General features: G+C 40.7%; 3 protein-coding genes across 3 annotated transcripts; 2 read left to right on the top strand and 1 right to left on the bottom strand.

The window, feature by feature from the left end:
* Positions 1-338: 338 nt before the first annotated feature.
* LOC137891592 (apolipoprotein A-IV-like) lies at positions 339-1,816 on the bottom strand. Its single transcript, XM_068736285.1, has 4 exons — positions 1,757-1,816; positions 1,600-1,651; positions 1,304-1,454; positions 339-1,175 (listed from the first exon to the last, which is right to left on the bottom strand). The coding sequence occupies exons 2-4, from the start codon at positions 1,637-1,639 to the stop codon at positions 599-601; spliced, it is 768 nt and encodes a 255-aa protein (XP_068592386.1). The 5' UTR covers positions 1,640-1,651; positions 1,757-1,816; the 3' UTR covers positions 339-598.
* A 2,198-nt stretch (positions 1,817-4,014) lies between these two features.
* Positions 4,015-5,251, top strand: LOC137891146 (apolipoprotein A-IV-like). Its single transcript, XM_068735601.1, has 4 exons — positions 4,015-4,072; positions 4,178-4,228; positions 4,347-4,473; positions 4,594-5,251. The coding sequence occupies exons 2-4, from the start codon at positions 4,189-4,191 to the stop codon at positions 5,006-5,008; spliced, it is 582 nt and encodes a 193-aa protein (XP_068591702.1). The 5' UTR covers positions 4,015-4,072; positions 4,178-4,188; the 3' UTR covers positions 5,009-5,251.
* Positions 5,252-9,627: 4,376 nt separating this feature from the next.
* apoeb (apolipoprotein Eb) lies at positions 9,628-11,954 on the top strand. Its single transcript, XM_068735764.1, has 5 exons — positions 9,628-9,666; positions 9,963-10,028; positions 10,120-10,273; positions 10,497-10,784; positions 10,869-11,954. Exons 2-5 carry the CDS (start codon positions 9,986-9,988, stop codon positions 11,212-11,214), a joined length of 831 nt encoding a protein of 276 aa, XP_068591865.1. The 5' UTR covers positions 9,628-9,666; positions 9,963-9,985; the 3' UTR covers positions 11,215-11,954.
* Positions 11,955-13,262: the final 1,308 nt, after the last annotated feature.

The following is a 13,262-nucleotide window of genomic DNA, read 5'->3' as shown; positions in this document are numbered from 1 at the left end:
ACACCATGAAGGTGCAGTTCCATGGCAAGCGTTGACAAGTACCCGATTAAGAACAACAGTCTGCATCTGGATTAAGAAGAAAACAAAACTGGGACAAGAGCGAGGACATGTTAAGACACGGGAGAAATACTAGTTGTCTCCTGTGAAAAAAAACATCACTTTTCCCACTGTGGTTTTTGTCCATAGTAGTCCCTCTATGTTTTAGGTAATAATCATATTATTTCAGTGCTTGTCAAAACACTGTGCTCTTAAACAGATGAGGTTGTAGAAGAAACATTTCTTGTGATTAGATTTCTTGCAGATTCACATATTATATGAAAGACTATAAAATAAAAATGTACATTTTCCAGATTTTAATATTTATTTGTGTCAATTTACAGAAATTACAAAAAAGTACATTACAGTCTCCAAGTTCACAACCCACAATAACAACTTAGTATTTACATATTTGATGAGTGCAGAGGTTTGCTTCGCACCTAGTAATAAATATGAGTTTAATTTTGTTTACAGTACAATTCAGATATGTCATGCTTTAAACAGAGGTAGACCAAACAAGGCCAGCATCTTGATAAATGAAGGAGCAAGTGTTGAGGTTGACTTAGTTGGCTTTGGCAAAGGACTCGTAGAGGGACATGAGCTGGGCCTGGAGGTCCAGAGCGTAGGGGTCCAGCTTTTCCCTCAGGTCCTCAGCATAGGGGGCTACCATCTGTTTCACCACATTAGCTCTCTGACTCAGCTCAACCTGGACCTTCTCAGTCATGGGGGCCACGCTATCCTGGAAGTCTTGCAGGTGCTGGTCCACCTTCAGCTTCAGGTCATCGGTGTAAGGCCCCAGCTGAGCCTGCAGATCCTTCACACTCTGCTCCAAGTTGGTCTTAAGCTCCTCACTCTTCTGCATCAGGGTGGTCCTCAGGGCCTCAGAGTCCATGGACTCTGCATAGGGGGCCAGCTCCTGTTTGAGCTGCTCCACTCTCTGCTGGATCTGGGTCTTCATGTCTTTGGTGTAGGGCTCCAGCTGTTCCCTGACAGTGCTCAGCTCCTGGGTCAGCACATTTCTCAGCACATCAGCCTCCGCTGTGATCTTGGTCATCAGGTCCTGGGCTGCAGGGGGAAGTTGCTCCTGCAGGGTGAATGCATACTTGCTGGCTATGTCAGTGCTGTCTGCCAGGCGGGCACTAGAAGACGGACAAAGTAATGGTTAGACCATCAGAGGTTTGTGCAATACCATACTGATCTTAATCACCATGTGACATATTTCACTAACAGGCCAAGTCATCATGGTCCTGTGTGTCACACAACTTACTTGACTTCCTGTCCAAACTGTGATTTTCTGATCATGTGGAGGGTGTCATCAGCTGTTTGGGTGGCCTTGGCAATGTAATCCCAGAATGCATCCGTTAGCACTTCCAGCTGTGGCTTGGGTGCGTCAGCATAGAAGAGGTTGGCATGACAGCCTGAAGGGTGGACACAAGCACAGCTTGAGAACAGTGCAGATTTTCAGCCATTCAGTTTATTTTGACTGCTTTTAGTTGTAATGCCATATTGTAGCTTTGACTATACAGAAAAGACAAGTCAAAAACAGAAAAGCTTGCAACTTACCAGACAGCACTGCAACAACTAGTACAACAAACACTTTCATGACTGCGTCTTGCTGAAAAAAATGAATGATCCAGTTAACTTTCAAGAAGCATTAAAAACATTGCAACAATTGTATTTGTTCCTTAAAATTTAGTATGTAATGTAATGTGATTCTCACCTGCTTTTGGCTTGTTCGACTCTCAGAGTTAAGCGGGCTTGTGGTTCCCTCAGACTGGCACTTCCTTGTATATATACTGAAGCCACATGACAATTGTAGTCAAGAGCCCAAAGTCCAGGAGTCCCTTCCATGTTGTCACAATGGCTCTCTTCCTGTTTCTGGTGCTTCTCAGGGCTACTGTCACATGGCCACCGAAACTACAATGCAGACACACTGACACAACCTTTACAGTATAATTTGGTGATGTGGCTTTTGGTAATGTTTTAACAATAAAACCTCTCTTACGCCACAATAATTATTGCACTAGTCATCCTCTGACCCCTCTCTAGTAAGCATTTAGTAAACAGCAATTAACTTCTCATGCAGTCCAGTGTAAACAGCCTGCAGATAACTCCAGATAACCTTGGCATGCTTACACTAGTGGACTTTGTATGAGGGTTAAGCAACGTGTATACAATAGCACAAGGCACCAAAATGTTTTTGTGTTTTTTTTACAGTAAAAAAGATCAAATTAATCACACATAATGTCAACTTTTAGTATTCAGCAAATATGGCATAGTAAAATATATTCCAGCTGATTGTATTTCACTGGCAGGTTTCAGGCCTTCATACAGGAACTCATAGCAGATGGTGAGAGTTATATTCAGAGTAACAAGAAGATGAGATCAGAAAGGACATTTTAAGAGCACACAGTGTTGTCATTCTGTCTGAGAAAGAAGACCCCCACTGCAAGCTTTGTAGTCACGTCATTTCAAATAGTATAAATTAGCTACTTTTGTGGTGTTTCCGTATTTGGAGCGATTCGCTAACAAGTGATTTATGGTGACCTATTCTCAATTTTAACTGATGATTTCTTTTCTGACAGGATTCTCAATGTAACTCAATTTTATAAATCTCAGTGTGTAAATTCAACTTCAACAACTACAACAGTCTGTCTAACTACTGTGGCAACCCATCTTTGGAGGTCCCAGTATAGTGCTATATAGTGTACCTAAATGCATAGTTAAAGCAGAGGAGTATGCAGAATATGTTAAGTTATTGTAGTATCAATAATAATTGGTCATGCTTAGGCCATGTTCATGTTTCCAAACGAAAACGATCTCCGTCCACACAACGTTTCAGCCATCGTTTTCGAAATGATCTCCGTCCGTTTCTAAAGTCCTCCGTTTTCGGTGCTCGAAAACGCCGGCGTAGTGTGGACGCTCAGTGTAAACGTAGCAAAACATATGCGTTTTCAAATAGAAACGGAGTAGTATGGATGTAGCCTTAGTGTGTTGGTTGTTTGATGGCAGCAGAGAATCAAATAGTGCTCTTTTTTAGACTATTTTGAAAACTGCTTCATCCTTCAAACTGTTAACCTGTACAAATTATTACTGAGAGGAATTACTGGAATAAGTAGTTTGGAACAAATTTACTAAACTACATATTAGAACTCTATTTGAAATTTTATTTGAATACACAAATAAGCAGGAGATAAAATACATATCAAGTTCAGCACATTTGTATAAAAGTCTTGAAAGACTCTCAGGGCAAAAATGATCAAATATTTTCAATAAAATGTTCTAGTTTCAAGTCTCAGAAACGGTGTAGGATCTTTTCCTGTCCATACAATAGTAAACGACAATAACATGCTGCTATTTACAATTTGTTTCAGAGAAGTGGACCATGATATGTCTGGTGTGAATCAGCAGCTACTTTGTCCTTCAGGTGTATGAGTCTGCGAACCTTTGGCCAAATTGACACATAGAGTAGACACATGCTAGAACCATGAGCTACTGTGACGTAAGTTTGTGCATGTCCAGTTAATAGAAACAATAAAACATTCACTGTGTATCTAATCAAATCTGAACATCAAAGAAATTAAGGAAAGAGGTCTTGGCAGGGAGTTATCTGTGATTACAGACAGGCCTATACGAACAGACAGGCTTGTGAGGACAAAGTTCATTTCTGGTTAAAGTTAAGGATTTTGTCAGACTCTAACACTGAAGAATTACACATACATTTAGGTTTTATACATCAAGTAAAGCAAATAAAAAATAAAATCAGGCATGTGATCATTTATATTATCAAGCTGTAGAAAACTGATTATGTATTCATTGTGTATGTGCATTGATGTAAGAGTTTGAGCTGGTGCATGTGTGCTTCATGGATTTTCTGGCACAAAGTTTCGGTGAGGATAGCAGGGTGAGTCAAGGTGACAGCAAGGCACCTGGACTTTGAGATAATTTCAGTCTGACTTGCTATATAAGCTACAGAACCTCATCAGCTGAGCACAAGCACTGCCAAGTGGATTTGCAGATACATTCGCAAACTCAGGTAAGAGGATGAAGAATTGGCTCGGAGTAGCAGCTGAGCTTTTTATTTCAGAAGTACTTATTGCTGACCGCGCTGCTAACCAGCTTTGTATCTCCTTGTTATAAGGTCTAAGAGCCATGAAGGTCCTTGCTGTGCTTGTCCTAGCCGTTTTCACTGGTGAGTATGATAACAAATTACCATTATTCTTTTTTGGAGCATGAAAAACTATTTAAATTCAAATCGAGCTGAAATATTTTGAGCTGTTCTTCAAACTGTCTGTGTGTCTATTCAACAGGCTGTCATGCCAATGACAAGCAGGATCTGGTGACTGATAACTTCATGGACATTGTTGCCGTGGCCACCCAGAAAGTTTATGACACCCTCCAGATGATCAAAGAATCTCAACTCGGACAGGATGTCGAGTATGTCGGACAAGACCATTGTGAACATTGTTGACATGCTAACAGACATGCATTTCCTTCTCACAATAATAATATGAAGTAAAGGTAAACCTTTATCTCACGCTTCCCTCTCTTGTCTAGTGCTCGTCTGACAGAGAGTTTCGATGTGGCCAACAAGTATGCAGTCACCCTGCAGGAGCAGCTTCCCCCTGCAGCCCAGGACCTGATCACCAAAGTTACCACAGAGGCCGATGTGCTGAGAGAGCGTGTCAACCAGGAGCTGAGCGCTGTCAGCCGACTTGGGCTTTTTCCCTACACCGAGGACATGAAAGCCAAGATCCAGCAGAGAGTGGAGCAGCTCAAACAGGAGCTGGCCCCCTATGCAGAATCCATGGACACTGAGGCCCTGAGGACCACCCTGATGCAGAAGAGTGAGGAGCTTAAGACCAGCTTGGAGCAGAGTGTGAAGGATCTGCAGGCTCAGCTGGGGCCTTACACCGATGACCTGAAGCTGAAGGTCACCTCCCTCTACGAGGCCTTTACCAAAGCCAACTAAGTCAACCTCCACCTCATGTTAAACAGAAAAAGATGCATCTAAAGAACACAATTCTCAGATCCAAGCAACATGTTCATGTTCAATATGACAACACAAGTTCACTAGTATTGAAAGTTGAAAGTGTCTTAAACTATACATATTTAAAGTATTAAACAAAAAGATAAATAACAAATATTGAGTGTTTATCTGTGACCAGACACTGTGTTCTCTTTCTATATTATGAAAATAAAGGCAGAACATAAACTTGTGAGTCTGTTGGTTATTTACAAAGTCCTGTTGAAATTACTAAAGAGTGTTAGTGAGGTCTGAGGAGGCCAAATGTTTCGCATTAAATGAAATAAAGAAAAGCACAAGAAACACAGCAATTACAATGTGGTTAAATGGGTAACGAGAAATAGAATAACAATATCTCCAACATGGTTACTCATGTACATGAATAAATGGTTTAATGATTTTAATCAGCTTTAAAAGAAATATTGTTGATGAACATAAAAACAAACACTTTTGGACTTGAATGGATGAAACAAGAATTTTTGATGCCACCTGGTGAACATATAGAGTCACTACATTATATGTACAGTATATTGATGTGCCGGTGAGGGCTAGATAGCGGCCAGCCATTTTCAATGCAGATACTTCACTTTTGGCATTAGTAAGCAATCAATAAACTTTAGCTCCACATACAAATAAGTAGGGAATAAAGCCTTTCTTGTTTGTTCAGTTCATGTTGCAAAATCTTGCCCCCCGCTGCCCCGCCCCTGTAAGATTAAGTTGTGGGTCTTGGATAGGGCATGTTCAGGTTTGCCTTGGCAAGTCTGGAATTTCACATAAACAAGTCCTGCTTCCACCTTGTTTTTTAGTTTTCCTTTTGTGCCTCCATCCCTGCTGCCAGATCGCTCCCACGCTGCCTTACCCAGTGGCAAACAACATTCCTCAGTTCTGCCCCCATTTGTCACTGACTATGCTCACAATTAACCCTCCAAGCACACACAAACACACGGCTCAGATTTCCTATTATGTCTGATTGTGTGAAGGTTTTAGGTTATATTTTGAATCTGCATGTTAAAAGTTGTAATACCGTTCCTGATATATTAATACAAATACCTGATGGGTTTCTTGTTCTACACTATTACAATAATTTTGTCTTGATACGAGTTTGCACTTTGCACCTAGAGCTTTAAAAAATGTTGATTTGGGCTTTACAAACCCAGTTATTACATCATTATTTAAGTAAATGAATGACAAAGAAAAAAAAAACAATCGATTCTGAAAAGCAACAACAAGATGGTATTTTCCAGCATTGTGCAATCAGACAGGAGATACTGGATAGAAAAAATGAAAGACAAATCCATGTAGACTGCAGATCACTTATGATTACTTGCTATGACAAGACAAGTGATCATGTTTGATGATTAAAGCAGACTGAGGAGTTGTGCAATGCGCATTCTCAAAGTAAGAAACTAAGAGTGGTATTAGGCTTATTATCCAACTCTCAGCATGAAAGCGAACAAACGTATTTCCTAAAATGTCAAGCTAATCCTTTAATTAGATGTAATTCACGCTGATTTAAACTAATACTCAACCAAATAAAACATTTGTGATCATTAAGAAACATGTTGCCAACCAACCAACCAACTGCTTTTTATTCTTCAGTCTAAAAGGACAACATCAGCTTACCCTCTTACCCTAAGCATTGAAAAAGGAATGACAGCAGGCAGCAATGTGACTCAGGGTTACTTTTGTTTGTTGATAGACACGCATGAGCTGCTATGCAGCAAACCTGTGACCCCTTCATTGCAGTGAGACGGTGCTATAAACACAGCAGCCCTGCTCGGACAATTGGCTCAGCCTGCACACGTCCCACATCAGCTGACTCTGAGATAGACGGGGGATATGCTGCAGAAAAAACACTCTATTCTGAATTCCAACGCCCAGTTTAACAACTTTTAACCCACAGACTTAACTGCAGTAACCTCACTGATTCGTTTCTACAGATGTTTGCCTGTTTGGAGGGGTGAGATCATCTGGACTTAACAAAAAATACCTAATTCTTCAAATCCAGCTTACAGAAACCATCATCAGGCTGGGGGTTACTTTTGTTCATAACATCTAAAGATGTCCTCTCACACATTTGTTCTTGGTAGACATCAATCATTGCCTCTGTTATTGTGGAGCAAAAGGAGAAGCCACTGTAGTTTCGATGACTGTGGCAGATATTTTACTGTATTACCTCATGCTTCTTCTTGAATCTCTCAGTTTCACTTCCACGCCTCTGACTCTTTATCCCGGAGGTTCAGCAAAGCCAGGCACGCCATTCTGGGTTTGTGGTGTCTGGTTTGTGACCTTTGTTGGTGCATTTGTGTAGTTTGGTCACTGTGGTCCATCACATCTGCAGAATGCAAGCACAAACTATGTAGTTTATGTCTGTTATTGCCATACTGGAAATGCGTTTTAGAAGTGTAGGTGAATGTTTCACAAGAGATCAAACATGTTCTTAAAACAAAACAAAAAAAGTCATTGCGTGACAATGTTTACGGTGGAATTATATTTTTAATCTTGATTTGTTGGTGTGTTTGAACTGGACTGGACTTGTTATCTAGCTGAACATACAGTGTCTTTCTGTGTGTGACACACCTCCTGCAGTGACACACACTACACACTATTGTTGTGGAATATTAAGGTCAAAGGTTTTTTATAGAAAAGTGACACCTAATCATACTGAGTTCAATCTTATCGTATCTTACTTCAAATTTGATCAACCGGTTTTAATCTCATTGTTGTTTGATTAGCGTTTGAACAGGTCCATTACACAACAGCTGAACTATACATTTAGGTACAGTCTTCCGTTTGCTTAGCACACAGTTGACCCCTTTGGGTTATCACACACTAATGTTATCATGCTCTCACACTAATTATCTGACCAATCCAACCCATTTAAACTTTGTTCCTGTGTAAAGTTGGGTTTCTGTAAAATGTTTGGTTGATAACACAGAGCCCAAGTCCTAAAGGGCAAAGGTCATTAAACACAGTCAATGATAGAATCAGAGCAAAACATTTTTTTATATCATAACTAATGGCAGCAAAACACACCGATGACTCATGACAGTTATGCTCTGCCACTGAACATTTGTTGCTCAATAAGCTGAGGTAACCAACTTCTTTCTGTATCAAACATCCCCTTTTCATTTACCAATTGCAAAATCCTGTGAATTTCTTGTCTTCTGTAGTAACCTAGCACATAAACAAATATCATTTGTTTCCTCCATGGTGTATAATCTACTTATTTGGCCCATTGTCCAGTTCACATGTAATACAAATAGTTCATGTTCTCTGTACTTTATTGCCTGTAATCCTTCTTTTGTAGAGTGGTTTTACTGTACCTGAGTGGGATTGACTTGGGGGGTTGTGTGTCTGCAAGGGGTAGATAGGTGGGGTGTCGATGGTCAGCAACGGCAGACCATTTAGATTGCAATGCAAGTGTGAAAGGCTTATTTGCATCCTGGCGCCAGGGGGATTTATATCCACATGAGAACACTTGGTGATAAGGATCAAAGAAAAACCTACAAACTTGTGGTCATTTAACACAAAACATGCAATACCCAGTAGTGGAGGAATTACTAAAATATGTACTTGAGCAAAAGTAACAATACCATTATATAATAAAAGTAAAGGTGCATAAAAATAATGGAATTAGCAACTAAATATACTGAAGAATCAGAAGCACCACTTGTTCAATTACAATTATAGGCACACATTGCTGAGCTGTCGCCACATATATAATTCTTCACATACTGTTGCAGAATATATTAAATCATGCCATCATGCTTCATAGTTCCTCATTCTAAGTAACTAAATGATCTGTTAAATGTTTTTATTTTCGTTTTCAGTAGTGGAATTTAACGAAGTAGGCTACAAGTATGGAACTTAAGCACACATTTAAGGTATTAATTGTTATCTATTTTTTGTGCTTTTTTATAATCCAAATCCGTATTTCAGAGATAAATACTGTGTTTCATACTCAAAGACTTTGCTTTATTGGCAAACATAGTTACTAGTTACTTTACAGACTCAGGTTCTATAATTAAAACTTAAACAAAACAGTATATAAATATGATCGGTAACATCATCTTACCAGCTTTTACTTGTATTGGAGTATATTACAATATTTTACATTGTAGTGAAACTACTACTTGAGTAAAAGAAGCAAACGATTCCAACCTCTGACAATAATGAAACAAGTAAATTAGCCTCATCAAAAAACTTGTAACTTGTAATTTGTTACTTTCTACCTCTAACAGCAACACATGAACGGTTCACTGTTGTTCAGGCTTTGTAAGCTGTGAAAAGAAGAGACGTATTTTCCATGACTATGAACGTGAAACTTTCACCTTGTTATTCTCGTGACATCCAGATTGCTTAATCAACCCCTCAAACAATATAAACCTGTGAGAACTTCGGACGCGGTGTTGGTGACAACTTGCGTGGAGGGAAAACAGGAATCTGTGCAGACAAATCACCATCACCACGTGAATGCTCGCGGGCATCCACCCCCCTCCGCCTCCCCCCTCCCTCCCCCTCGCTCGCGCAACAGTCTCCTGCCACTGTATAAAAACCCGCAGTCACCGTACAGGGAGCACGGAGGAAGCTCAACCTCTCAGGTGAGTGTCAGAACCGCACGGCGTGCAAAGAGACCTAGTGTGTTCTCATTTAATACCCGTTTATAGAAACGTCTTTCTGATTATTCTATCCATGTTAGAATTTGAGTATTTCTCGTTTGAAATCTTTATACTGCTCAGTTATACCTTATGATTATATTTATTAAAAACAGTGACCTTTTTCTTAAAAAAAAAAAAAAAAATTAGCTTAAATTGTAGTCTTGCTGTAATATCTAATGGTAGAATTTCTGCTTTATGTCTTTGCATTGTTGCTTATCTTTCCCCTCTTTAATTTGCAGGAGTATCTGTCTATCCAACAACCATGAAGGCTGTAGCTCTGATCCTTGCTCTGGCAGTCATCACTGGTAAGTGCACTAACTTGGTCCTGGATTGACAACACTAATTATTTGATCAGATTTGCATATTTATCCAACCTTTCCACTGTGCCCATGACAGGCTGCAATGCCCGTGTTGTGCGCCAGGCTGATGCCACCACACAAAAATGGGAGGAATCTGTGGATCGTTTCTGGCAGTATGTCGCTGAACTGAACCAAAAGGCTGATGGAGTTGTGCAGGAGCTCAAGGCCTCTCAGCTCACCAGGGAGCTAGAGTAAGTTAACTTTATCATTCTCTTGCCATCTTGTTTTCAATAGGCAGGGATTAGTTCACTACATCCTCAGTTTCAGTACCTCCACATGCTCCAATGTTGTCCCTTTCCTACTTTTCTCTTAGTCTTATTTCCAAACCTTGAATCTTGCTATCCCACAACCTTGAACTATAGTTACAATCTTAATTTGTCCTCATGTCTGACCATCTTGTCCCTCTGCTTCCAGCACTCTGATCACCGACAGCATGGCAGAGCTGGCAGCATACAGAGATGACATCAATACCAAGCTGACCCCCTACACCGATACCACCACTGGACAGCTATCTCAGGACCTGCAGCTTCTGGCCAACAAACTCCAGAAGGACATGCTGGATGCCAAGGAGCGCAGCACTGAGTATCTGGGTGAGCTCAAGGTCATGATGGCACAGAACACCGATGAGGTTCGCGGCCGCATCAACACCTATAGCCACAAGCTGAAGAAGCGCCTGAACAAGGACACTGAGGAGATTCGCAAGTAAGTGGGGTGAAGGGTTTTACACTTTATCAAACTTTTTTTCTTTGCATGAAATCTAAATGTCTCCTTCTTTTTCCCCCTAAGCACTGTGGCCACCTACCTGGGTGAGATCCAGTCCCGCACCTCCCAGAACTTCGACACCATGAAGGAGAATGTTGAGCCCTACGTCCAGCAGGCCAGTGACACCGCCAACAAAAAGCTGAGCGACATCTCCACTATTCTGAAGACCCAGGCTGAAGGCTTGGGCCAGCAGCTGGAGAGCCAGGCTGAGGGCATCAAGACCCAGCTGGAGGCCACCGTCCAGGACCTGCGCACCTCCCTGGAAGGCAAGATCGACGAACTGACCGAGATGATCTCCCCCTACGCCACCCAGATCCGTGAGCAGATTGAGAACATCATGGAAAAGGTCAAGGAGACCACCACTTCTTAAAGAAAGACTCTGATTTCTTAATACCCTGGGGGTAGTGGGAGTTGATAGTTACCCAGAGTTATCTGGGTGCTCTATTGTTCAGAATAAGGGGATGATGAGATGAAGGAGGGGGATGAGGTGCGTCTTTTACAGAACAGCCATCAGATAAACGTCTGTTTGGGTTCTTGACTGTAGAGTCACCCTTTCTTCTCTTATCACCTCTTATCACTGAACACAAGCACCTCAGTCAGTAACAGCCTTTAATACACAAACAGGAAACAATATTTGGTAATATGCTTTGCTTTTCTACTGGTAATTAACTGTTATAGCTGTCAACCCACCACCTGAGGTTTTGTATTGAGCTTCTTACATTTCGTTTGGTTGTACACATAACTGCTGTCCTCATAGGCAGGGATGGTATATCATTCCTAAATGCACCAAGCATAAGTGTCTTTCTTTTCAATAAATGCACTGAATAATAGATATCATCAAAAGATGGAGGGGGGGCACCTATAGTAATGTGTCTGCTTGTTTTTCGAGAGGTGAACCATTAAAGTGTCCTTCTGTATTCTCTGCATTTCTTGTTGTGCTTCACACAGAAGAAGAATGTAAAACTTGCATCAGTTATTGTAATGCTGCCTGTCTGTTCTTTAGTCTGACTATAGTGTCCCTTGTGTGTCACATGCCCACCATGCTGCTCACTGTAAGCACACTGTCTGTGTGCTGAACAGTGCTGAGTGAATAAAGAACTTAGAAAAGATGCTCCGTTTCCACTGTTCGTTTCTCTGATCAAACACAAGTGTAATCTGTTAAGAAGAGGTTCAGTTACTAACAAGTGGAGACTTCACAAAGATGTTTTAGATAAACTGAATGACTAAATAATAACAATATCATCCTGAGCAACTTCTCATAAACGTTTTCATCTTTACCCATTACATTAGCAATTGCTGCATAAGACTACAAGACTAATTATACAACGGAATTTATAGGAAGTTATCAGCCTATTTGACCACACCCCTTGCTGAATTGGGTCTTTCCGTTCCTACAGAAGTAATGAATCTTAAATAAAAATTTGTTTTACTATTCAAGCTCTCTGTACTCCACCCCAATCCTCCCCCTTTCTCCATTAGCACTCGTCACGCAGCCAAACCCCACAACCCTCAGCCTGCATTTTTGCTAGTCCAGACTTGTAAAGATCTGTTCCCAGATTACTTTCTCTTGATCCAAGCAGGAATTTGGGAACACACTGTGCCCTCGATTGAATACGCATTATGTTGACACTATCATTTCTACCTTTATCTAGGCCCATATTATATTATGCATCAGTGCGTTTGTATACACATCTTTGCTCAGACATGTCAATAAGAGATATTCATATTTGCACAGATGCTGTTTGTAGAGCGTGTGCCCACATGCAAGCATATGTTTGGTGCATACTCCTAGTGGTTGAGATGCATATCATTGAACTGCTATGTTTGTTTCTGGCAGGGGATAATTTGTTGCATGTCATGTCTCTCACCATCAGCTATTAAAGAAAGGCAAAAATGCCCCAAAAAAGATCTATTGAAAAATGTCAGTATGGGTCTTTCTAAATTTACTTTTCATGTTCCTGACAGGTCATACAGTAATTAAGAAACATAACTTTACGACCCAAAGTGGTTGCAAAGGACCCAAATCATGAGATTTTCAGCTTGCTACACATCTGGATCGCCTCAGGGGAAAAGATGGTGATGAATGTCCTAAACTCAGATCAGTCACTCCTCAAATGAAAAAAAGAAAAGTTTATGCTTCTCAAACTCAGCAGGATTTTTCCTTTGAAGTGTAGAGCAGAGGCCAGTAGAGGACACCATTTGTCCCTTGTTCATCTCCTCTCCTATCCCCTGACCCCTTTGTGCAGCTTGAATCCATGCTGCACAAAGTTGCAGCTGTGTTTTCCTTTTTGGAAGATAAAGTAAACCTAATTTGCTTCATAAAGAAACACAAATGCTGTGAGTTTCAAGAGCAGAACACACATTTTTCTGAGATTCATTTTAATCAAGGAGATGGTAACTGCTTAAGAACCACTTTGA

The sequence above is a fragment of the Cebidichthys violaceus genome, unplaced genomic scaffold, assembly GCF_023349555.1.
Source record: "Cebidichthys violaceus isolate CVI_PGR_0920_01 unplaced genomic scaffold, fCebVio1.0.p SCAF_7, whole genome shotgun sequence".
In the NCBI taxonomy this organism is placed as follows: domain Eukaryota; kingdom Metazoa; phylum Chordata; class Actinopteri; order Perciformes; family Stichaeidae; genus Cebidichthys; species Cebidichthys violaceus.
This window is presented reverse-complemented; position numbering and strand designations above follow the sequence as displayed.